This window comes from Anabrus simplex, chromosome 1, assembly GCF_040414725.1.
Source record: "Anabrus simplex isolate iqAnaSimp1 chromosome 1, ASM4041472v1, whole genome shotgun sequence".
NCBI classification, from domain to species: Eukaryota; Metazoa; Arthropoda; class Insecta; order Orthoptera; family Tettigoniidae; genus Anabrus; species Anabrus simplex.
Genome location: NC_090265.1, coordinates 246,410,695 through 246,438,519, shown reverse-complemented (window position 1 = coordinate 246,438,519; position 27,825 = coordinate 246,410,695). Strand labels below are relative to the sequence as shown.

At 37.7% G+C, this 27,825-nt stretch overlaps 1 protein-coding gene across 1 annotated transcript in view; it reads left to right on the top strand.

The window, feature by feature from the left end:
• Nucleotides 1-27,825, top strand: part of LOC136886353 (aminopeptidase N) — a 305,995-nt gene that overhangs the window by 166,137 nt on the left and 112,033 nt on the right. Inside the window, exons 11-12 of the mRNA XM_067159096.2 lie at nt 9,071-9,254; nt 25,108-25,309. Of these exons, the coding sequence (XP_067015197.2) occupies nt 9,071-9,254; nt 25,108-25,309 (386 nt within the window). The remainder of the gene's footprint in view (nt 1-9,070; nt 9,255-25,107; nt 25,310-27,825) is intronic.

Genomic DNA, 27,825 nt, shown 5'->3' with positions numbered 1-27,825 from the left:
CACTAAACCTGAACCAGTAACTGCCAATACTTTAAGGTAGTAAAAAATAAGGTATGGCACTACAATTTTCTAAGATCTTAAACAGGGTTTACAAATCAGGAAAAGTGAAGATAAACAAAAAAGAAATTAAAGATATTCCGGAAATTGATGAAATACATTCAACTAGAGGATGCACGGCTCTTTAACGAGGAGATATTGAAGTGGCCAACAACAAGTAGTGATGATTCGGTCATGTTGTGAAGTGATCTGAACATGTTTTGAAACAAGACTTTTCTTCTGAAAAACACTTAGCATCATAACAATATTTAGATTTTTTCCTATAGTGTAATTTCTTTTCAATTGGGTGATTATCGTGTAATAAAATAAATTATTTAGTTTACTTCATGTTAATTTTCAGTTATTTGATCAATAAATAATAATTTTTTGATAAAAATACATGTTTTTCATAAGTAAGTTACCTGAAATATGTTAAATTCTGACAGTGACAGGAGAAAGGAACTATGTTATCTTTTTAAAATAATTATTTCTCTAATCCCTTGTTAAATATATCGGTTCTCTTAAGTGTGTAATAATCACGATAGATATTTGTTCAGCTCAATATCTTATTTATAATTCAGTTTCTTTCCTCTCAAAAACTTAAAAAAAATGACTTGGTTCGTTTTTCCATCGACAAATTAATTTATTCTATGAGGGTAAGAATTGTTCAGCATAAAAAGTTTTACAAAAATAGTTTGAGACAGCATGTATAACTATCTTTATAACATAGCTCATTATAAGCGTTTATATATTCCAGTATCTATTTACAGTAAGTGGAGCAAGTTGGAGAAAAAACGGTAGTCGTACACCATTTTTTAGCTTACACTGGCTAAACCATTAGAGATAAACCTATAACTGTTCAGCATAATAAGTTCTACAAAAATGTATGCAACAGCGTTCATCTATCTTTAACACATAACCTACTATAACAGTTTTTATATTATCGTCTGCAGTAAAAAATGTCAAATTTAAAAACATGTGAGCACTGCAGAGAGGTTCGGAATTTAATCCAGGCTTTTGGCACGACTTCTAGTGATACCACCACCTCCCCTACCCTGCCGGCCAACATTGTGATGGTAAAAATTTTTTCAACCAACCGGACTCAAACCAGCTAACCACGGTGTTAGACTGTTTAGACTTCAATGCCTTAACGATCATGGTCACCAGGCAAGCTACTTTAGCAAAAAGCAATAATAAAGTAAAATACCAGTACAGTAAATCTACTTATGTGCACTTACCTACCTCATCTAATTTAAACAAATGAAATATACATAAGTGGTTTATCTCTTAAAACAATCTGGAAAACTATCTTAATTGATTTACACTCTTAGTAATATCTATCAATACATTAACATTAATCTTTTTCCGTCAACTTTGCTGAAAACTGTAGAATTTCTGTTTTCTTAAGTAGGGTGACCAGACATCCTATTTTATCTGGACATGTCCTTCTTTTTACTTAATCCTTATCAATATAGTTTATTTCCTTCAAGTAACTAATGTAGATTAAAATGTAATTTATAGAATGCTATTTTCATCTATATTTTTGGAGATATTGGTTTCATTTTTTTGTGCAATCTCCATTCTGCAATGTGGAAATGTAACTGACCACCTTCAGAGCGACTGAGTGGATTGTGAGCCAGCACACAAGCTATCAGCGGCTTTGGCCAGCATTCTTTAAAATGCTATGATACAATAATTAATAGTTTTTCAGTGATTTTTTTGTTATCTATATAAAATCTATGATAACTTATCATGCAGAGACAGAAAGTGATTACCGGTATAAGTCATGGTAGATTGCATTAGAAAAAGGTGTGTTTATCACAATGAAACTGACCAACAAAGGGATTTTCAAATGTCACAGGACAGACGAAAAGGGAGTCATCCTTCTCCAAATTCACAGCCCAGGTTCAAGTATATTACTTAGTATACACAGCAGTCAATAGTGAAGAAGCTGTTCATTACCCTACAGAATTTCTAAATTCTTTACATCCTTCCGGCTTGCCAGACCACAAGCTGATTTTGAAAGTGGGGATGCCTGGTATATTGTTGTGCAATCTACACCCACCAAAGTTACACAATGAGACGTTATTAGTAGTGAAAGTTTTGAAAAACTGTTTGTTTGAAGTTATTAATTTAACTGGCTGTTTCACAGGAGAAATGGCCTTAATACTGACAATCCCTATGATTCCTTCAGATTTGCCTTTTGATTTCAAATAAGTCCAATTCCTGGTAAGAGTCTGCTTTGGCATGATAATAAACAAAGCACAGGGTCAGACACTTAGCGTGGCTGAACTTAATCTCATCATCATCATCATCATCATCATCATACGTTGTTCTGCCATCCGGCAGGTCCAATCATGGCTGTGACCTCCATATCTCTCGATCTTGTGCCCTTTTCTTCAATTCTGCATAATCTTCCTTTCTTTTTCTAATGCTGTCTAATAACTGATATCGTCTCCTTCCTCTTCCTCATTTTCCTTTTATCATCCCTTCAACTGCTATTCTTAGTAAAGTGTTGTGTCTTCCTATTTTTCTTCCTATTGTGGATTACGGTCAGCATGCTCCTCACTTCTCCCACTCGCTTCAGATATTTTATCTTCCCACTTTACTCCTTCAATTCTTTGCCAAATCCACATCTTAAATGCCACTATTCTTCTCTATTCTTCCTTCCTTAATGTCCATGTTTCAGCACCATATAGTCTGACTCGTTGGCTGAATGGTCAGCATACTGGTCTTCGGTTCAGAGGGTCCTGGGTTTGATTCCCGGCCAGGTTGGGATTTTAACCTTCATTGGTTAATTCCATTGACTCAGGGGCTGGATGTTTGTGCTGTCCCCAACATCCCTGCAACTCACACACCACACATAACACTATCCTCCACCACAATAACACACAGTTACCTTCACATGGTAGATGCCGCCCACTCTCATCGGAGGGTGTGCCTTACAAGGGCTGCACTCGGCTAGAAATAGCCACACAAAATTATTATTAGCACCGTATAGAGCTATACTCCATACGTAACACCTTGCAAGTCTCGTCCTCGGATCTTTCTCTAGCGGGCCACAAAACAATTTTTTTTCTTCTTGTTGAAGCTTTCCTTGGCTAAGGCAATTCAAGCTTTTATGTCTGTTGTAGAGTGAAGGTTTTCAGTCACAATACTTCCAAGATACTTAAACTTATTCACCTGCTCAATAATTTCTCCCCCTATCTTGATTGTCGCTTTTTCACCTTTACCTCCAAGTATCATGAATTTGGTTTTCTTTTTGTTTATGCTCATTCCATACTCTTCACACTTTTTGTTTAATTCTCTCAGCATTTTGAAGAGGTCCTTCACATTTTCAGCTATTACTGCCATATCATCAACAAATCTTATACATTCAATTTTCTTACCTCCAACATTGACACCTCTTTTACCATCATAATCTATTAGCTTCATTTCCGTATTGATTGCTACTACAACATAAAAATAATTTAGAAGCCTCCACCTTATCAATACAATATTTATTTACTATAATGCAGTAAATTCAGTACCTCTTTTACCATCCAAGCATTCACAAATAATTTCCTCCAAGTAAATATTAAACAAAGTTGGTGATAAGCAGCAACCCTGTCTAACACCTTTCCCCAGTCTGATTTCTTCTGTTAATTCTCCTCTTATTCTCACTCTTGCTGTTTGGTTGTATTATAATTCCTTGATCAGTCTTCTCTCTCTCCATTCCACTCCATGTTTTCTAAGTATCTCCAAAAGCTTATCCCACCTCACTTTGTCAAATGCCTTCTCTAAGTCTACAAAGACTGTGTATACTTTTCTATTCTTCTCTATGTACCTTTCTCCTATGACTTTCAGTAAACCAATGGCATCCCTTGTGCCTACTCCATGCCAAAATCCATATTGTTCTTCACCAATATAACTCTCCATTCATCTGTAAATCCTTCTGTTTATTGCTCTTAATAGTATTTTAGCTGCATGGGAAATTAAACTTAGTGTCCTGTGTTCTTCACATTTCTTACTATTTTTCCTTCTTTCTATTGGTATTATTATAATTTCCAGAAAATCTTTTGGCCATTTCCCTTATAAGTATATTTCTTGACAAAGTTTTACAAATATATCCTTTCCTTTCCCCTGCAGTACTTTCAGTAGTTCAATACGTAGGACCCTTCCCCCCAATCAAAGGGGAATGCCAACAAATTCATTCTCGTGTATGTAGATGGTTTCACAAGATTTTCCTGGTTATTTCCAACTAAGCTGGCAACCGCTCAGTCCACTATTGCTTGTTTAAATACCATATTTGCTTTCTTTGATCCGTGTCAATATTTAGTTTCTGATAATGCTAAAGCCTTTACCTCCAATCTCTGCTGTAAATTTTGTTTTGATCTGTCCATCTCTCATGTAACTACTTCGGCGTATTATCTTCAACCATCTCTGACTGAGCGGGTCAATCATAATCTTTGATCAGCGCTCATTGCATTTCATCATGAAGATCATTCCAGGTGGTATACGTCCCTGCATTGGTTGGCCTTTGCTTTGAATTTAGCAGTTCACAAGTCTCGTAAGTTCACTCCTGTTTCTCTGATATTTAAATTTGTGCCTAACACGCCGCTCTCTAACCTTTGGTCACTTAATGATATTCTACCAGAGACAATAGATCCCGATAATATTAGAGATCTATGGAAGAAGGCTAAGGCCAATCTTAAAGTTTCTCATGAAAAGGTTAGGGAAAGATATGATCGTGGACGGAGGCCTACCAATTTAAAAGTAGGAGATCAAGTCATGGTTAGAAACTTTGTGCCCGCGGGCAAGCTTGCCCCCAAATTTCATGGGCTGTGCATCATATTGGACTTTTTGACACCGGTTACCTTATTAGTGCGCAATCCTGTCACGGAGAGGATCTTTAGAGTTCACCTGTCTCAGGTGAAACCTGTGTAAGTTAATGTCATTGTTAACTTAGCTATCAACATTTTGCAGCAGCTGCAAGGTTATATTTTTGGGGTGGCCTTCGGCCCCAAATAATTTGATTTTGTTATCTATATTTTTTTGTATGTACGATCTTCCCCTCTGGTTTTCCTGCTATCAATTCCTGAGGGGCCATTACCAAGCCCCAGTCTCCTGAAAATCCACACAATTGGCAGAAAAGGCTTCCACGCTGCACGCACCTCAACATCACCAATATTATCAAGTCACCAACAATGCTTTTCTGTCGCCGAGATCTTACTGTTTCAGTGCCCCCACAGCCGTTCGTCGCCGTACCACCACTGAGGTGGGGTAAGGGCCCACTTCATTCCCGTGATATTACTTGTGTACGGCGCACCGGAGTCCATCTCCCGGCAAAGGGCTAAAGTGCAGTGCCCCTACCACCAACTCATCTGGGGACTGTAGATACACTTCTGATCTGCGGCATCCTTCACCACGACTACCCCTCTCAGTAGCGGGAGAGGCGTATCTGAGGGTACTTGAGGGGTCCGGGCGACCTCAACTGGATAACGGCAGCGGTGGCAGGTCTTGCCGTCAAAAATATTCTCTTGTACTTTACCTTCTATGACTACAAGGACACTCTAAAGCCAAAGTTTAACAAGTTTCTACCCATCAACAAAAAAACTTAGAAAATTTTTTTCTTCCAAGTGAAATAATAATTTTTATTATTACTATTAGTTTCATTTTTTTGCAAAATTCTTCTGTGTCACCCCTTGGAAGGACATTTGGGGGGGGGGGGAGGTCTGTACCGGGAGGTACACCTCTAAGCCGCACATTTCAATCTTGTGCCTAAAAAGACTACTCTACTGGAGAAATCGTGAACTTGAAACTAGATCTACTTCAACCTTTACTCTGAAGATGTCACTACAGTAATTGGATGTAATTTTCTTATTGTGAAGTTTCATGTACTGTATGAAATTCTATGTGTTTTGTTTACCAGTCATCAAGAAGTTTGGACCTTATTCAACAGAGGTCACTGCTAAAAAAACTATCATGCACCCTCGTGCGTAGTGAAAGAACTTTGATTTGAAGAAGTTTTGTATTCATAAGTTAGTTTTTTTTACTAAATTATGTTCATTCATTTTTGGGTTGGCAATATTGATCTTTTCTTTCCGTAAGTTTTGAATTTAGCCAATCATGAATTTCTGTAATTAATTTTCTGCCTATCACAGGCTTCTTCCTCGATTCTGAGTGTCACTTTTGATGTTATCTAATAAAATTGAGAGGGTGTGGCTGGTTTATTCATGAAAGGTCTCAAACTTTCCCCGAGGGTTTATAAACTCCGGGTTTTCACGTCTCTTGGCCATTTGATCAACATCTAACTAAGTGTGTGTGTGTGTGTGTCTAGCAGGAGGAGGGAGGCACATCTTTCATCAGGCAGCAGTTCTTCAGCAAGGTAATGGCCTATTAACATCTTTATTTCTTGCTAGCTCTGCGGTTTAACCCGAGGGGGAGGTCCGAAACTTTAACTATGTAACCTACTTTTCTGAAAATGTAATTTATGCCGGCTTATGTAAAAACTTCATAAAATCTTTAACTGTAAATCAGATATAGAGAGTGATGTACCCTCTCGAGCTCCCCTTCATATTGGTTTGAGATTACTATGTTTTGTAATGGGTCTTTTTTCTTTCCATAATGTCTTAATTTATTCTTATACAAGTCACCTCCATAGTTTGGGAATAGCCCCTGTTTCATCAGCCTAGTGCCCTTTAGGTTTTAAGAATTCACATCTAGGAGTGCAATATTTCGCCTCCATTCATTTTGTGCTCGGGCCATTTATTTAACCTGTTCTTTTCTGCTACGGCCCAATAGGTTGTGTACTAGATACCCCTGTTTCAAATTTTGTAAGTTGTGCCTTGATGGCAAGTAATTAAAATATTCTGATATTGGCTTGAGTAGGCTTGAGAACTGAGAGCACATTAGCTCTTTTTCAATTGTTGTAAAAGTGCCTCTGGGAGGCCGGATTTTGTAATTGCTGGAGCAAGGGCCCCATGTATTAGGGGATTTCTACCCTTAAGTAAAGTTGTGATCTTTGTAAATTCGAGCGTGTAGCTCAGGAAATGTAAGCGAGGGGCTTGAAGCCCAGGACTTGTAGAATTCACTACCTTGTATTTTACTTGACTCATTTCTAACTTGCCTATGGGACCGGTTATATTGTTATTTGTTGATTTTTTTTTGAAATTCTAAAAAATAAAATAAAATATAACCTTTGTTCTATTGTTATAACCGTTCTATTTTGCTGCAGGTTTCTCTGATCCACTTTTCTTTAGAATGTTCAGTCTCCCTTCTTAATTCATTATTTAATTTTCTATACATCTTTCTTCCTTCTTGAGTGTTTACGTTTTTCGATTTTCTCCTTTCTTCCATTTTGTTCAACATTTCTTCAGTTACCCATTCCTTTCTTATTTTCCTCCTCCATTTTGTTCCCAGAACTTCTTTCGCTGTCTCTTTAAGATTGTTTCTAAATCTCTCCCATTTTCCATTAACACATTTAGCCTCATTCTCAGTTTTTAATCTTTCAACAAGCCTCTCTTCCAACTCTACAACATTTTTGTTTTCTTTCAAATTTTCAAGGCATATCACTTCATGCTCTTACTTATCCTAACTCTCTTTAATTTAATGCACAGTTCTGCAACAACTAGGTTGTGATCAGAACATATGTCTGCTCCTGGATAACATTTTACATTTTTTAAGCCATTCCTATATCTCTGTTGTATTATAATATAGTCTATTTGGTACCTTTCATTATTAATACTACATGTCCAAATATACCACCGCCTTTTACTGTTTTCAAACAATGTATTGCCAATAACAATGTTATTTCTTTTACAGAAGTCAACTAACATCTGGCCTCTGTCATTTCTAACTCCAAGCCCATATTTCCCAACTATTTTGTCTTCACGTCCTTCCCCAACAACGGCATTCCAATCTCCCATTATCACCACACATGCATTTTTAATTTCTCTCCCACTAATCTCTTCTATTTGGTCATAATATTCCTCTACATCCTCTTCTGGGTGTTGACTGTTTGGCATACAAATTTGAATTATTACTAAATCTTCCTGATCGCCTTTCAATCTTAGCATAATTATTCTCCTATTTACATATTCTATCTTCAAGACTTGAGGCTTTATATCTTTCTTAATTAGTATTCCTACTCCATGTTGTCCACTACGCTCAGCACCTGAGTAATATAGTGTATATCCTCCACTATCCAGTTCTCCACTACCTCCCCATCTCACTTCACTCATGCCTAGTATGTCAAGTTTGTTTTTAGCCATTTCTTGTTTAGCATTTTCTGACTTTTCTTGCTGTAATAAGGTTAGTACATTCCATGTACCTATCCTCAAAATCTGTTTACTTTTTCTAGGGCTTTTACTCATCCTTCCTTCATCTCTATTAGAAAACCTCGATGTATTCCCCTCCTGGAGATCTGATTGAGGGGAAGTTTTATCTCCGAGTCTTTTATACAGAGGTCCATTGCCATGAACTTCTAGGGATGATTTCAGTGGTGGTTTCTCATTGCCTTCCACTGACCTCCAAAACCTGTCTGCTCACAGACTCAGTTTCCCACTGGGGTTGGTTACCCAACCTTCCACTGAGTTGCTCGGCTTAACAGGGGCACCCGTGTAGGTAGGAAGTTGGAGAATTGAAGTGACAGAGGCTGAGAGAACTCTCTTGCTGAGTTCTTATAATCGCATATCACCCCCATTTTCTTTTGCCAGAGTTCCAAGGTGTTTGCAGAGAATCCCCCAGGTCATCTCCCGGGCCCAGAGGAGAATGTTTTTCTCATGGACAGCTTTATGTGTCCCCTTCACGTGATACATCAAAACAAAATCTTTTTGTGGTTGTTACTGGAGGAAAAGCGATTAATGTCATATACAAGAAAATCTTGTGCAAGTCCTCGGTTAAAATAGCCTACCGCCTCAAATTCATAACTATTCCTATGTGAATCCGGGGTGGGTAGCTAGTTGAAATATGTAATTAACATCTGTATTGTCATAATAATTATCAGTTAACGTAAAATTTAATTTTGAAAGATTGCTCTGATTTTCATTTCCAGACAGTACAAAGTGTTCATGGAGGATGATCTCTTCAACTCGCTGACCCAACAGGCATGGGAGGATCAAACTCTGCCTAACAATTACACTGTTGAGGACATAGCAGAACCATGGCTAAAATATGATCGCTACCCAGTGGTGACTGTTACACGCAACTACAATGAAAACTCAGCTGATGTTGAGCAGGTACAGCTATCTATTGCTATCATCATCATCATCATTTAAGACAACATGTAATGAATGTGCAAAAGCTGAACTTATGGTGACCAAATGTTAATTCGGCAGAAGCATTTGGATTTTGTGTGCGATACTATCTTGGCTAAAAATCCATTTATTAGGCTACTCTCTACTGCTATGGTCATGAGCTGAGCCTTTACACACCTTTGACATTAACATGCTGTATATACAGCGTTGCCCAAAAGTCACTACCCATTACTACTACCATATAGTATACAGTTTCAATATTTTCAGACCCAGTCCAACAAAACTTTAGGATTATATATATTTTCACCAAAATGGTGGCAAGCTTTACATAGTATACAGCCCACACATACTGTTTCTCTGATATGTGCTGTCATCTACTATTCATTTGGCTTTCCCAAGATACTTTATCTTTGAAGACAGTTGCTCACTGTCATTCTCAGGTTACATTTGAAGGCCCCTATGACGTTTACATATGATAATGACATCTACAAATAAGATACAAAAGTTGAAAACTAGAAAAACCGGGCGAGTTGGCCATGCGCGTAGAGGCGAGCAGCTGTGAGCTTGCATCCGGGAGATAGTGGGTTCGAATCCCACTGTCGGCAGCCCTGAAGATGGTTTTCCGTGGTTTCCCATTTTCACACCAGGCAAATGCTGGGGCTGTACCTTAATTAAGGCCACGGCCGCTTCCTTCCAATTCCTAGGCCTTTCCTATCCCATCATCGCCATAAGACCTATCTGTGTCGGTGCGATGTAAAGCCCTTAAAAAAAAAAAAAAAACTAGAAAAGTGGCTGGAATTGATAAGATTTCTGGGGATATACTAAAGACAATGGGTTGGGATATACCATATCTGAAGTACTTATTAGATTATTGTTTGGTCGGAGGAGCTATACCAGATGAATGGAGAGTTGCTATAGTAGCCCCTATGTATACAGGAAAGGGTGATAGACATAAAGCTGAAAATTACAGGCCAGTAAGTTTGACATGCATTGTCTGTAAGCTTTGGGAAGGCATTATTTCTGATTATATTAGACATGTTTGTGAAATTAACAACTGGTTCGATAGAAGGCAATTCGGTTTTAGGAAAGGTTATTCCATTGAAGCTCAACTTGTAGGATTCCAGCAAGATATAGCAGATGTCTTGGATCCAGGAGGTCAAATGGACTGTATCGTGATTGACCTGTCTAAAGCATTTGATAGGGTGGATCATGGGAGACTACTGGCAAAAATGATTGCAATTGGACTAGACAAAAGAGTGTAATAATAATAATAATAATAATAATAATAATAATAATAATGTTATTTGTTTTACGTCCCACTAACTACTTTTTAAGGTCTTCGGAGACGCCACAAAAGAGTGACTGAATGGGTTGCTATATTTCTAGAAAACAGATCTCAGAGAATTAGAGTAGGTGAAGCTTTATCTGACCCTGTAATAATTAAGAGGGGAATTCCTTAAGGCAGTATTATCGGACCTTTATGTTTTCTTATATATATAAATGATATGAGTAAAGGAGTGGAATCAGAGGTAAGGCTTTTTGCGGATGATCTTATTCTCTATAGAGTAATAAATAAGTTACAAGATTGTGAGCAACTGCAACGTGACCTTGATAATGTTGTGAGATGGACAGCAAGCAATGCTATGTTGAAAACAGGGTTAAAAGTCAGGTTGTGAGTTTCACAAATAGGAAAAGTCCTCTCAGTTTTAATTACTGCATTGATGGGGTGAAAGTTCCTTTTAGGGATCATTGTAAGTATCTAGGTGTTAATATAAGGAAAGATTTTTATTGGGGTAATCACATAAATGGGATTGTTAATAAAGGGTACAGATCTCTGCACATGGTGATGAGGGTGTTTAGGGGTTGTAGTAAGGATGTAAAGGAGAGGGCATATAAGTCTCTGGTAAGACCCCAACTAGAGTATGGTTCCAGTGTATGGGACCCTCACCAGGATTACCTGATTCAAGAACGGGAAAAAATCCAAAGAAAAGCAGCTCAATTTGTTCTGGGTGATTTCCGACAAAAGAGTAGCGTTACAAAAATGTTGCAAAGTTTGGGCTGGGAAGAATTTAGAGAAAGAAGGAGAACTGTTCGACTAAGTGGTATGTAAAATGTATATAGGAAAATATTTAATATTTATTTCCATCTATTCAATACAATACAATACAAGATGTTGGCATTTAAGTTAAAAGATTTTTCAAATGTGAGACATGTTCCGCTTCTTACTGTGAGGAATCTTCAGTCATTAATCAAAACCTTATTATTTTTGTCAGACAACATTTTCAAACATTTTACAGTTATTATAAAAATGTTCATGAAATAACTAAAAATCTAATATAATGATAAACTCATGTGTAGTTCACTTGATAAATAGGACGTCATTAGATGGTACAGTAGTACAGATGATGGCTTGAAGCCTTAGTCAATATTAGATTTTAAATACATAGTGGAAGGCATGTAAAATCATTTCATTGAAAATATACAATACATTAAAATGATATCAAAATAGTAGATTCTTAGGATGGTATACTTAAAAATGGAGGTATCATATAATTATAATTGACAGTTGATGGCGTAAAGCCGAAGTCAGAGTTTGAAAATGTTCTTCAACCACAATACAATAAATTCTGAAAATAATAAATACTCAGGCTCCGGTATCTATAGATTAAAATGTAATTAGTGCCTCAGCTCAAACATCGGACAAACCTGAAGAATAATAAACACTCAGCAATGAGCAATCATATGAAAGAAATTGGGCACAAATTTTGAAAAGATTAAAAAAAAGGTAGACTCATGACCGAATTCGAGAATTTATATATATTTTTGGACCAAAAAATCAATGCTAATAAGAATTTAAATGATCCAATAGACAATAGAAGCCCTTTATATGACCAAATGGTGACATTATTTAATAAAGTAGACCTTCAGGACAAAAATTTCTTTAATGTTTTCAATACGGTATCATTAAACACTCCTTCCACGTCAACAAACACATCACACCCCCTTTCCCCTCCCAACTTACGTAGCTCACCTCTACAGGCTAATCTTAAGCCAATAAATGCTTCACACCCCTCCGCTTCTCCCACTATACACAACTCCCTTCCGTGCGCCAATCACAAGCCTACAGCCCCGTCCCCTCCACACAGACGACATGCGTACAACACAAGGAGTAAAAACGTTAGCGACTACTAGTATCCTGACAACGATTCACACAACAAGTCAAACGGGCCAACAACACCATAGGTAAGCACCAACATCTTCTCTCCATCAACACTTTGACAAAACCTTCCCAAGTTTTTTCTTTCATTCTTATCAAAATTAATACAGTCTTTTTTCTTCATTTCAGAACCAACCAATCACAACGTTATTTCAACAGCTCCATCAAACTTCCACAACATTCTCAATATTATAAAATTTCCATTATCAACGTTTTGAAAATATATTGTCAATCAGATAAGAAAACAACAGCCATTCAATCTTCGTGTCAAAATCAGACCAATGTAGAGAACAACAGCTCATCATCTTCTCTACAAACTTACTTTTGCTGGAGCTGTACCTTAATTAAGGCCACGGCCGCTTCCTTCCAACTCCTAGGCCTTTCCTATCCCCTGTGTCGGTGCGACGTAAAGCCCCTAGCAAAAAAAACAAACTTACTCAGATGACTTAAAATAAATTTAAGCCAACTATAAACTTCATGTCAACACATTCTCACTGGACCAATCTATAAATAACCTATGAACTGTTGACCATTGAACATTACGGGCAAATATACGCTAACATCAATAACAATTGCCCAGCTTTTGGAATGTTTTTTCCTTTACATTTTATATTCATCAATGTAATCTTTTTCATATTCATTTACTATATATTAGCATGTTATTTTACTTATACTTCAAACTCTGACTTCGGCTTTAAGCCATCAACTGTCACTTATAATTATATGATACCTCCATTTTTAAGTATACCATCCTAAGATTCTACTATTTTAATATCATTTTAATGTATTGTATATTTTCAATGAAATGATTTTACATGCCTTCCACTATGTATTTAAAATCTAATATTGACTAAGGCTTCAAGCCATCATCTGTACTACTGTACAATCTAATGACATCCTATTCATCAAGTGAACTACACATGAGTTTATCATTATATTAGATTTTTAGTTATTTCATGAACATTTTTATAATAACTGTAAAATGTTTGAAAATGTTGTCTGACAAAAATAATAAGGTTTTGATTAGTGACTGAAGATGCCTCACAGGAAGAGGCGAAACATGTCTCACATTTGAAAAATGTTTTAACTTAAATGCCAACATCTTGTATTGTATTGAATAGGTGGAAATAAATATTAAATATTTTCCTATATACATTTTATGAAACTTTCAATACGAACAAAAATGATTTTCATCACTTGTAATAAGTGGTACGTTCCGAGCTGTCAGCGGAGAGATGGCGTGGAATGACATTAGTAGGCGAATAAGTTTGAGTGGTGTTTATAAAAGTAGTAAAGAAATCAATATGAAGATAAAGTTAAAATTCAAGAGGACAAACTGGGGCAAATATTCATTTATAGGAAGGGGAGTTAGGGATTGGAATAACTCACCAAGGGAGATGTTCAATAAATTTCCAATTTCTTTGAAATCATTTACAAAAAGGCTGGAAAAACAACAGATAGGGAATCTGCCACCTGGGCGACTGCCCTAAATGCAGATCTTGATTGATTGATTGATTGATTGATTGATTGATTGATTGATTGATTGATTGATTGATTGATTGATCTGACAATTAATTTGATGGTCTGTACTGTACTGGTCTGATCAGATCAGTGAAGAATGTCACTCTTTCATCTTCCCCAGAAAATGCTATAAACCAGTCTGCCACAGAAGAACACTTCTGCAGTACAAACCATCAAACCCTCTTTGATCAGGCAAGCGTCATCGCACCTGTTTTTGTTTTTTTTTTTTTTTTTTTTTTTTTTTTTTTGCTAATGGCTTTTACGTCACACTGACACAGATGTCTTATGGTGACGATGGGATAGGAAAGGCCTAGGAGTTGGAAGGAAGTGGCCGTGGCCTTAATTAAGGTACAGACCCAGCATTTGCCGGGTGTGAAAATGGGAAACCATGGAAAACCATCTTCAGGGCTGCCGACAGTGGGATTCAAACCCCTTATCTCCCGGATGCAAGCTCACAGCCATGCGCCCCTAACCACACGGCCAACTTGCCCGGTTCAAATAACTTTAACAGGAAAGACGGCTTCAAGTTGTCAAATACATAAAGACCTGTACTCCAGAAATAAATGCATAAAACCACCATGGCACAGCGTGACGCACTCTAGAAACTGTCAGCAGAGTGTGGTGAGTCAGTAACTTTGCTTCCGACCACTACAGCACAGCGCGACAATCCCCTAGTCCAGTTAGTAGGGGGCGGTGGATAATGTGGTTATGACTTCCATGTTCCTTGAAGAATGCTTACTGTCAGAGCACTTCATATGCTTTGCCCTGATGAAAGCCAATGAAACTTGGCTGAAAGCTCAGCCTTTTTTGTTATGACTCGTTAATAAAAAGTGGCTTTAATTCAGATATAATCATCATCATCATCAAGTTTCCACTCCAGTTTCCCAGGTGTGGTTTACGAGTGCTCTCCATTTTAGTCTATTCATGTACCACAGCTCCGTCAACACTTCATCCCAGTTGAATCCTTTGGATGTGATATCTTTCTTCACTTGGTCCAGCCATCTCATCCTAGATCTTCCAATAGGTCTCTTTCCAGGAATCTCACTATGCAACCATTGTTTTGCAATTCTTCTTTCTGTCATACGTTTGACGTGTCCAAATCATCGCAAACGTGCCCTAGTTATGGTCTCCTTCAGGGACTTATTCCAGCTTGTTGTCTAATCTTCTCATTGCTTACTTTGTCTTTCCTAGTCTTTTGGAGAATACTTCTTAGAAACTTCATTTCTGAAGCCTGAAGTCTGCTGTCATCTTTTATGGTAGTTGTGCACGTTTCCAACCTATAAGTCAATATAGGGACAAAGTATGTTCAAAACAGAGTTTATTTTGATCTTAGTGGTACTTGTTTATTCCACAGCAGATATCAAATTTGTTGATAGAATTGACCGGATTTCTGAATACGGTTATTTAATTGAAGCTGTATTCTATTGTTACTTGATATTATGCATCCGAGGTAGTGATACTGCTTTACTGTTTCCAATTGTACACTCTCCAGCATTATATCATATTTACTTCTCTGTCTATTAAAACATATTGCAGCAGTTTTTGTAGCACTTACTTTCAGTTCATACTTTTTCAGATGATCATTCCAAACGTTCAGCCTTCCCTAGACTTCCATCTCACTATTTCCCCAGATAACTATATCATCTCCAAAAGTAAATGCTTTAAGATCCACGTTGGTGTTCTGCTTCACTTCTTTTATGATTTCATCCATGATGGTGAATAGTAATGGTGAAAGGTTGCAATCCTCTAGATGTATGGAACCAATCTGAATATCCATTTCCTACTTGAACACAGCTGGAGTAGTCATCATAAAGCATTTTTATTCTCTGAATGAGTTCCATAGATACATTCTTCATTTTAAGACACTCCCATATAGTTGTTCTAGGGACACTATTGAATGCTTTTTCGATGTCTAATAACTAGGGCCCGGATTATTTTTAAATGCATATGCGCATATGCAAATGCATATTTTGAACGTTCGAGCATATTTTGAGTGTTAGTGCATATACAGACATATTTTTCTCTTATCTGTGATAAATTATCTAAGATTTCTGAACGAAATGAAAAATCCAATGAACTCTGTATGTTGTACATTCCTTGGGAACATAAGAAGCATTCCCTGATCAAGGAAAAATGTTTCACTGTCGCAATACAACCAGCTAGACAACAGCTATTTCCTTCTTTCTGACATTCCTTCCTCCTCCTTACAGTAGTTTCCCAAGGTTTGCTTAAACAAGTGTTAACTGTTAACTTGCTCTTCGTCGATTGCAGTGTTTCACCAGATTAAACTGTAAAAATGCCTAAAGTCTTTGCCAGAAGAATGTTCCGAGCAGTCAGTGCCAGTGTAGAAGTATTGCCCAGTTACGTCCGTCGACGTACAACGATCATTTTTAGCTATAAATTAATTCTGGCCCACAACAGAAAGTCAATGACTCCTGAAAACATTGAAAAGCTGTTGAAACCTACTGCCATGCTTCATTTTTCAAGAAATTATTTCATGTTTATCAATTTAACAGTGAGTTAAAATTAAATAATGCTTCTGGTGAGTGTATTTTGTTTTATTTTAGTGCATATTTCTATGCATATTTACAACATTTTTAGTGCATATGTGCATGCATTTTTTTGGAGTTTTTAGTGCATATGAATCCGGGCCCTACTAATAACACAAATGTCAAATTAAGATCTTTCTCCCAGTGCTTTTCTAATATCATTTTCAGTGTGAATATGATCTCTATAGTTGATCTATCTTTCCTAAATCCATATTGTTCTTCTTGCAGTTGGGGTTCAATAATTTTCCTTAATAATTTCTCAAGAATCTTATCAAACATTTTTAAACCATAGGACAGTAAGGTAAATCCCTCTATAGTTGGTGCACTTTTTTTCGGCTTCCTTTCTTGAATAGGGGAACTATAATTCTCTTTTTCCAGTCATCTGGTATTATTTTATCCTTCCATATTGCCCTTATAACCCTGTATAGCCATTGAATTCCTTGTGGGCCAGCAGCTTTAATCATGTCTGCACTTAGTTCATCAAAGCCAATAGCTCGTTCATTGTGCATGCTTTTAAGGGCTGATTCTACCTCACTCCAAGTTGGTGTCATTTCTTCAGAAATATTATCACTGCAGCTTTGACTGAATCTGTGCATTTGGACTTAAGTCCTTCTTTATACCATTGTATAAATTCTCAAAGTACAATTTCATAATTTCTCTTATTTCTGTGTCTTCTCTAGTGATGCTCCCATCTGGTTTCTGTAAAACTGTTATTTGCTCATAATTACTCCTGGTATTCTAATAAAACTGTACAACTGTTTGGAATTTGCTTTACTATCTTCTTCCAATTTATTTGTAAAATCAATCCAAGCCTTTTGTTTTTCTTCTGCTACTATTTGTTTCACTCGCAGTCTCGCAGTCTTTGTATGTCTGTTGTAATTCACTCACTTTTAATTCATCTTTTTCATCTCCTTTCAGAATTTCTATATCTCGAGCCTTTCTTGCTTCATTTTTCTTCTGAACTGCACACTCTGCTTCATCATTCCACCAGGCTGTTTTTCTTTCCTTTACTTTACTACTAGTTTTGCCATATATTTCTGCAGCAGTTCCAACAAGACATTCTTTGAATCTGTTTCACTCTGTATTTCCTCCTTTTGTTCTGTCTGCAGGTATTTTGGAGGCCACCTTTTTTGTATACATCATTTTGTTTCTACATTTTTCAGTTCCCAGCTTTTAATTTTTTGTTTTCTTTGGTGTGTGGATTTTTACATTTTTGATGATTGCAAGAAGCATTCTGTGGTCACCATCTAAGCTCTCACTTGGTACAACTTTAACATCACAAATAGTTATTTTGTGAAATAATTGTTTTTGAAACCAGGCGTTATTTACTTTTAAACCATTTCTCACACAAAAATCTACAAGTTGTTCACCGTCCTGGTTCCTGATAACAAAACCATGCAGACCCAACACATTTTCATACCCAAGTCTGCCTGTTCACACTTGTGCATTCAGATCACCCATCACTAATACAATTTCCACTTCTTCAGTAGGTTCCTCCAGGTCAGATCGAAATTGCTCCTTTTCTTCTTCATCACATACAACAAACAGCAATTTACTTTGCGGTTTGTTATTCTCTATTCAATATGGACCATGATGAACTCTTAATCATCACATCCAGACTGTGGGGCATATACCTGTATGACTGTTAACACCTCCTGAAGGAGACATCCAGTTTGATAATTCTGTCATTCACATATATCACTTTACTTACAGCATCTATATCTTCTCTAAATACAAATCCGACACCATTCCCAGCTTCAGTTTTGTTACCTATCCAGTGAAGTTTGTATCCTTTCCTCAGTTGTTTTACTTCTGTGCCTTCACATTTACTTGTCAATGTAAGGATGTTTAGTGTTTGATTTTCTTGATCTGGGATTTCTTCGCATAACATTGTAAAAGATCATCAGCCTTTCGGTCATCATACGTTACAAATGTTTGAGAAGATTTGTCAGTCCGATATTTGTTTTTCTTTCCGAAACTCATTTTAGTTTTGCAAGCAATCCAAATTACTCTCCAGCTGGCTTGCTAAGCCTAACACTGAAGAAGTTTCTGTTAGTGTTTTCTCCCTTAGCCTTTGGCAGTCCCCTGCCACTTCTACAAGGCAGCAGTGTTAGTATCCTCTTCTAATTAACCCTAGAGAGGATGGGTTGCCACATCCGCCATCTCTGCCATTCTGAAAGTTGCCTTTTCTGCCAACGGTGCCATTATGGACTTCATCCGTAACCCTGGGCAAGGGCTACCTCGTCCATAATCTCCATCGTTCCGAAGTCCATCTCCTCCGCTGAAGATTCTGTTGAGGTCTTTGCTCATAACCCTGAGCTGGGACACTTACCAGATGTTACACACACGGGCTAGATATAATATTTATTTTAATAAACAGGTCTGCTAGTTAGCCTTAAGATGATCCCCAGGAAGCATTAGGAGAAACAAAGAGATGTGATCTTTCTATTCCTTGATACTGAAAATCCTTATGATAGTGTACAAAGACATATGAGGCATGTTTTTTAAGTAAGGGCCATTTGAAAATAACTACACAATGAACGATGATTTTCAAACACCACATTTATTTACAGATTCTACATACTTTACCCTGTTTTTCAACATAGCTGTGAAGTTTGTTTAAATACTTACCATACCTTATAACTAAATTTTGAATACCCTCTTCATAGAAACTTGCCGCCTGCTCCGATAACCAAGAATTTACAGCCGTTTTCACTTCATCATCATCACTGTAGTGGTTGCCACTGTGGTAATGTCTGAGGTGGCAGAACAGATGGTAATCACTCGGTGCAGGGTCAGGGCTGTAGGGTGGGTGGTCTAAAACTTCCCAGCCAAAAGTGTCCAATAAACCTCAGGTCTGAGTTGCAGTGTGAGGCCTTGCATTGTCATGAGAAGGACAATTCCCTTTGTCAGCATGCTGCATCTTTTGATTTGTATTGCTCTGCGTAGCTTTTTCAATGGAAGATAGGGGGGGGGAAAGCTTTTTCAAGGTTTGGCAGTAGGCTTCCGCATTGGTAGTGGTTTCTCGTTGCATGAAGTTGACCAACAAAACACCATGCCTATCCCAAAGCACGGACGCCATGATCTTGTGCTGGGACAGAGTCTATTTGGCCTTCCCCTTTACAGGCGAATGTGTGTGTCTCCATTCCATGCTCTGTTGCTTCAATTTGGGCGTGATATGCGAAACCCATGTTTCATCTCTGTTACGATCTGACTCAACATGTCATTACTTTCTTCAGCATAACGAATCAAAAAGTAATCGAACACTCAAATCTTTTGTTTTTGTGATCCTCCGTTAGTTGTTTAGGGACCCAATGGGAGCACAGTTTCCTAAAGTTTAGGTTTTCAGAAACAAATTTGTAAAGCACTGACCTATACACATCAGGAAAGGTGTTTGAGAGAGCTGTTATTGCGAAGAGTCTATTCTCACAAATCTTCACTTCAAATGAAGCCACCAAATCATCTGTGACCAGAGATGGGCAATTGGAGCGGGCCTCATCATGGACGATGTCATGGCCATCTTTGAAGTCTTGTACTCACTTACACACTTTCCCTTCACTCATAGCATTAGCACTGTACACTTCGCAAATCTGTCGATGAATGTCTGCAGCAGACAGGTTCCTTGCCGACAAAAATCGGATCACTGACTGAACCTCGCACGGGGCGGGTGAGTCGATAATCTTGAACATTTGAGCAAGCACAGAACAGAACTGTACAGGTTAGCAACAGAGGCATGCCGGCACATGATGCATGTGGTCGTTACGACGCGTGTGCAAACTACTAGTGTCTATAAGAAAACGGCCCTTACTTAAAAAATATGTATCGTATATTACAAGAATGCCTTACGAATAGGAACTTACCAAGTGCTTTATTGAACAAGGTCAAAATTCTGTGTGAATCCTGCCAGACTTGTGTGTCCAACTAAGTAAGGGATATGCAAATGATTTGGTGACAAGTAGAGGTGTACAACATGGCAGCACATTGTCATCACTTTTATTCTTCACTGTGATGGATGAAATAATCGAGAATATTAAGAGTTTAGACAAGAATACCAAGTTTAAAGCCTTATATTTGGAGGTGCTGTGGTGATATGGAGAGAGAATGAGACTTAAATACAACAGAAGCTAAATGACTGAAATGATTACTCAAATATTTTTAGTCTGAAAATAAGTAAATCCAGAACAGCAGTGTAGCCAGTCAGTCAACAGAACATCCATACTAACATCACTCTGGATAGAGAAAAGCTGAAAGATGTAGACCAATTTCAGTATCTTGGTAGTGTAATAACAGCAGATAGTTGATTTCATGCAGAAATTACTATTGGAGTATCAAAAAGTGATTAAATAAGTCCTGTTAAGAATCAGATTAGTACTCCACAAGAATTTCTTCATGCTAGTTACCATATTCAGCCTAGAAACCTGCACCCCAACTAGCAACGATATCAGCAGACCTCATTCTGCAGAAATGAAACTCTTATGGATTATGGTTCAAAAGAAAGGAGAGATGAGACGATGAATGGTGGAATGTGACGTCAAATCTGGATAGAACATTCGCTTAATGAAATCTTTTTAAATACAGTATTAAATTGCATATAATTTCCCCCTTGAGATTTTAGGACATATTTTCTGAATTCTTGCATAAATTCATATGCCGTGTAATCTGCATGCTTGTTTGGGACAGTTTTTGTGGCTATTTAGCAGAGCCCATTAAAAATGAGATGTCCCATCTCAACATCATTCCCGTCATAATACCAAGTGGGCTAACATCAAATTTACAGCCGCTAGACGCCTTAGTGAATAAACCATTCAAAGATAATTTTCAACTGTTTTATGGGGAATGGATGGCAAGTTTCCTTTGAACAGACAAAAAAGAGGTGGCATTAAGAGACCTGGCATCGAACAGTTGTGCTCTTTGATTCTTCGAGCTTGGACTCTGAACATTAGGTAATAGGTATTGTCGCAAAGAGCTTCCAGAAGACTGGGATATCTAATGCAAAGGTTGGTTTAGAGGATGATGTCATGTGGGACGATGCAATGGATACAAACAACTCCGTTGATGAAGATTATCTGTCTATTGGTACATCTTCCAAATAAGCTATGCAGAGTACAGGACAGGTGCATTGATTTTATTTATGCACATAATGAGCTAATTTTGATTCATGCATGTTTTATGCCTGATTTTTATAATGCAATGTTTGTGTTGCTAGGGTTTATCCCAAGATCACCTGCATTGCCACTGCTTTTGAAACTGAAGAAATGTCTCACAACTGTTCAAATTTTGTGCTATTTTAGTTATTCACTCTTAAATATTTGTTTGATAAAATGAAGTTTTTAATGTTTTTATCTCAATTTTACATCTGATCATTTTTCAGTCATCTCATAATATTCACATATTTCCACCCTTCAGTTTTGCCCTCTAAATTTTAAGAAAAAAGGGGGAAATTATGCAAGTAAATATGGTAGTTATCCATTATTGTTTTAATGATAAATATAATATAATACAGTTTGGGTCATGTAGGCCTAGCTGTGCACTTCAATTCGAGAGATGGTTGGTTTGAACCCCAGTGTTGATAGCCCTGAATATAGTTTTCTGTGGCTTTGCATTTTAACATCAGGCAAATTAAAATTTTTAAGGCCATGGTTGCTTCTAGGAAAGCATTATTTCAGATTATATTAGACATGTTTGCAAAATTAACAACTGGTTCAATAGAAGGCAGTTTGGGTTTAGGAAAGGTTATTCCACTGAAGCTCAACTTGCAGGATTCCAGAAAGATAGAGCAGATATCTTACATCTGGGAGGTCTAATGGACAATGTCGCCATTGACCTATCAAAGGTCAAAAATGAGTGCAATTGGACTAGAAAAAACAGTGAGTGAATGGGTGGCTGTATTTCCAAATATTAGAATGCAGAGAATTAGAGTAGGTGAAGCATTATCTCATCCTGTAACCATTAAGAGGGGAATTCCTCAAGGCAGTATTATTGGACCTTTATGTTTTCTTATATATATAAATGATATGAGTAACTAAAATCAGAGGTAAGTCTTTTTGCGGATGATGTTATACAGTATAGAGCAATAAATAAGTTACGAGATTGTGAGTAACTGCAAAAAGATCTCAACACTGTTGTGAGATGGACAGCACACAATGGTATGATGATAAACAGCGTTCAAAGTCAGGTTGTGAGTTTCACTAATAGGAAAGATCCTCTCAGGTTTTATTACTGTGTTGATGGGGTGAAAGTTCCTTTTGGGGATTATTGTAAGTACTTATGTGTTAATATAAGGAAAGATCTTCATTGTGGTAATCACATAAACGGTATTGTAAATAAAGGATACAGATCTCTGAACGCCCAAATTTTTTATTTTTTGAAACATTCAATTTTTCTTAATAAACATTCTTAGGATAGGGTATTATTCAAGGAAGATCCATTATTTTGAAGCAAACATGTTTAGTTTCGGAAATATAGGGTGTTGCATATATGCAACGCTAGGCGCTTAAGTAGTAGTCTGCAAGGTACCATCACATATATTGTTTTCTTCGAGAAAATAATGAAAATAAGAGGACAATGAGCATGGAGAAGAAGATATAAGTTATTGTTGAGTTGATTATTTACTAAGAGACAAAATAAAATAGTTTATATACAATAAGACATTATTTACAGTACCTATTATATATAACATACGGTAATCAAAATAAATATATTTATTGGAAAATTATATTGAAATCTGACAGGGTATTCAGAGTTCTTCAGTTTACTGGTGTGATCATTTGCTGTGGGTTTCTCTGAAGACTCAGTGTTCTGTATGTCCGTTTGTGTGGAACAGAATGAAGCAACTTATGGAGAGCCCAACGTCACACTTTACACACGCTGTACGGACTATGCCAGAGCATTTCTCACATGCACACCATCTTCTTTTATTGTCTGGGATATACATCACAAGGTGGTCTCGCCCGTCGTACCATACCGTACAACTTCATGTATGCGACCTCCCCCCCGTGCGCGAGAGCGATGGGCGCCCCGCTCCCCTGGCCTCCATGCCGTAGGATTTGACGTCGTATTACTCCACTTCCCACTTGAATTGGAGCTGCGTCATTTTAGGCCGTGACGTGTTGCTGAGGTACCAAGCATTATGAGTTGAATTGCATGCACAACAATGAAGGGTTGTTACATCAATAACAAACCCTTCAATACCAAATTGGTAGGTAAGGAAGTGATTTGACAACGGATCTGCCTAGCGTTGCGAATATGCAATGCCGGGAATATGTGGATCGCACTCGCCCACGAGTTATTAATTGTAAAGGGAAGTGTGCTACTTTCAAACTCGGATGAATTTACTTCCTGGATTTCCTAAAAGAGGTTAATTATTTCTAAATCATAAAATTATATACCGGTAGCGAATCTTACCTCTTACGGTATGCCATTGTGATAGCTGGAACACACGTCGAACTTCAGACATACACCTAGTCAACAATCAAGCAGTGACTATTGATTAACCGACTTGTAACAAAGCACAACACTTCCCTTTACCGAATACGTGTGCAATTTTCATTCTTTTACTGGAAAACAACTTCATACATTGAAAGAAAAGAGCACCGGCACGCTGTTGCACATATGCATCGCTAGACGTTCATGGGTTAAGAGGGTATTTAGGGGTTGTAGTAAGGATGTAAAGGAGAAGGCATATAATTCTCTGGTAAGACCCCAAACAGAGTATGGTTCCAGTGTATGACATCCTCACCAGGATTATTTGTTGCAAAAACTTGAGGAAATCCAAAGGAAAGCAGCTCGATTTGTTCTGGATGATTTCTGAAACAAGAGCAGTGTTATGAAAATGTTGCAAGGTTTGGGCTGGGAAGACCTGGGAGAAAGGAGATGAGCTGCTTGACTAAGTGGTATGTTCTGAGCTGTCAGTGGAGAGATGGCATGGAATGACATTAGTAGATGAATAAGTTTGAGTGGTGTTTTTAAAAGTAGAAAAAATCACAATATGAAGATAAAATTGGAATTCAAGAGGACAAATTGGGGCTAATATTCATTTATAGGAAGAGGAGTTAGGGATTGGAATAATTTACCAAGGAAGATGTTCAATAAATTCCCAGATTCTTTGTAATTATTTAAGAAAAGACTAGGTAAAATACAGATAGGGAATTTGCCACCTGGGTGACTGCCCTAAATGCAGATCAGTGGTGACTGATTGGTCCTAGACCTGTCCTATCCAAATTGACATAGACCAGTCTGTGCCAGTGCAATGTAAAACAAATAGAAAAGATTTGTGAATATATTATCTGAAGTTCTCATTTCTTTCCTGAATCAGGATTAGTATACCAGGAGTACAAAGTAATCCTCTACCCATTTTGTGAATATTTTCGCTAATATCTCAGTATAAATTCTGCAAAGGAAAACCAAGTATGTGGTAAATATTCAAAGAGTACAGACAGAAAGATAATTTTATATAAATATAGATCACTGGAAATTAACCTACAGTAGGAGTTAATACTATATTTGTATTACCTGACTTTAAATTTTCTGGATGATTCTTGTGTTGCAGCATGTATTCTTGAAAGAGAGACCCCATGATCTTGCCAACAAAGACAAACTGCTCTGGTGGATTCCCATACAATATATTACCCGGCATAGCATGGATATACATAATTCACGACCTGTAGCCTGGATGGAGAAACAAAGACATATCACCGTAAAAAATTTGCCAGGACCAGAATCATTTATTATTGTGAATCCTGATGAAATAGGTAGGTGAATTTATTGCAGCATTCATTGTTCTTTGTACCATTAGATGTGAAATTCCTATTGTTCCCTAAAGGTCTATGACATATAATATACATAGGTATACATACTAGCTGTACTACCCGTCGTTGACACAATCACTATCACTTAGCATGTGATTATATTTCTGTCGAACCCTCATGCTGTTGCCTGTCAGCAGTTTATCATGACATCTGTTTCCTGGCTCTTTTTGGTCGTGTGCAGTTTCATAATTTTTTATATTTGATCTCTTCCTTCAGGTTAATATTCAAAAAGTAAATAGAGATGTGCAAATCATTTAAACCATTGTCAGTATGATCTCCATAAAGTTAATTATCTGCTCTTGGACTTGAACTTTCAGACCACTGTCTTATTTCACTGTAATGGAACAAAAAAGTCTGTAAATAGTATTCTAAAGCAATTTTCCTGTAAGGGCAACCATAAGAGAGACACATAGAGTTTTGTGTTCTTTAGGCCCCTACCTGAATCTCCCCTCCTGATGAATATTTTTGAACAACTTATACCTAAGAACCCACTCGTCCTTATCCTAAACTTAAATATCAAGTTTTATGAAAATCCCTCTATCCGTTTTCCTGTGATGCTGTAACAGACAGATTGACAGATCCAGACAGAAGTTAAACTGAACCCAACATAGGCTGTTATTTGTCCTGTCCAGGATAAAAATAAAGTGTCAGGTTAATATTCAAATTGTACGGAGAGATGGATGGTGATAATTGTTTTAATAGGAAGTACAACTGGGCATCCATACTCTAAACCCAAACCAAACCCCATGGCACAACAGCCCTTGAAGGGCCTTAGCCTACCAAGCGACCGCTGCTAAGCCCGAAGGCCTGCAGATTACGAAGTGTTGTGTGGTCAGCACGACGGATCCTCTCGGCCGTTATTCTTGGCTTTCTAGACCGAGGCTGCTATCTCACCGTCTGATAGCTCCTCAGTTCTAATCACGTAGGCTGATTGGACCTCAAAACCAGCCCTCAGGTCCAGGTAAAAATCCCTGGCCTGGCCGGAAATCGAACCCAGGGCCTCCGGGTGAGAGGCAGGCACGCTACCCCCACACCATGGGGCTGGCTCATCTGCTCATCCATACTCTATTAACACTAATCAGGAGGAAAATGGAAGGGGTCTGACACTTTGAAAACTGAAGGTATCGATTGGAATGAAAATGAGATACCCTAAGCCTCGCAATCTAATACAGTTATGGTCAGAAAATAATAACGTTTGACTAAGAGAGGTTAGATAGGATAGATGAAAGTGAAGAACCTGACACAAGTAAGTGGAAGCAGGACTCAGCTAAGGGCCCTGTGGTCGCTAACCCACATTCCCAAGCCCCTGGGGTCCCTTATAACCATCCATTATGACAGGCAAGAAATAATTTGGATGTTATTCTACCACCCCCACCCACAGAAGAAAGTACAGATACGAAGATGATTTTATATGTACAGTAGAACCTCGATGCATTGTTCCCAAGACTTTTGTTTTCCTGTATTGTAACCTGTTTTTAATTACAAGCAGTACCAGGTACTGCTTTAGTGACAGTGTGGAGCTGCACGGATAATTTTCCACCCAAATATACCATGAAGCAGAGTTACTACAGCATGTCAATGCTCATTCTCAGAACGAGCAGTGGCAGCAAGTTAGATAGGCCCATAAGCAAAGAAGTGTCATGGAATCAATAAGAGTAATTATGTCTTTTATACCAACTAATCACTCACATGGATTAGGAAAGAAAATATCAATATCTGAAACACAGTAACTAGATTGATTGATTGAGTGATTGAATATATTGAAAAGAATATTTGACAATTTTCTCAAACAGTATCAGCATAAGTACTACTGCTACTACTACTAAATTGTTTTAATTCCTTCCCTGAAGGGGGAGGTGGGCCTCATAGACAGTGATGCCGATACTCAGGTCAGGAGATTTGTTACGGTGAAGGAGATGTTCAGAGAAGGTGAGGGTGTCCCGGCAATTCACCTTAGTGCAGGAGAATGGAAAACTACAGAAAACCATCCTAAGGGCACCCAACAGTGGGGACCAGCCCCTCTCCATCTCCAGAATACAGAGGTGTAGAGCCATGGTAGAACCATAGCAACCATTCCTCTGCTCGGTAGGTCGGCTGGTCTGCAGAGCTGTCAGACCACAGACCAGCCGGAGCCACTTGTAGGCTCAAGCCTACTCTGCAACCACAGCTTAAGTTAAGGCTAACTGGGGAATCATTAACACTGTTCTCAAATATGGAAATTATTATAACAGTTTATAATCATGACTGACCATACAATTTAAAAGAGAGATAATCAGAAAAATTAATAAAAGACCTAATACAAAGAACACAACAAACAGGGTCATTAGAAAGAGAAACTTCATAAAAATATGGAACCAGATCCAAGTATAATGAAAGCTAACATTCAATGCCATCTACCAGCCAGTGCTAATACTATCTTAGCCAAGGGGAAGTAGGCCTTCTCAGATCTAAACACATTA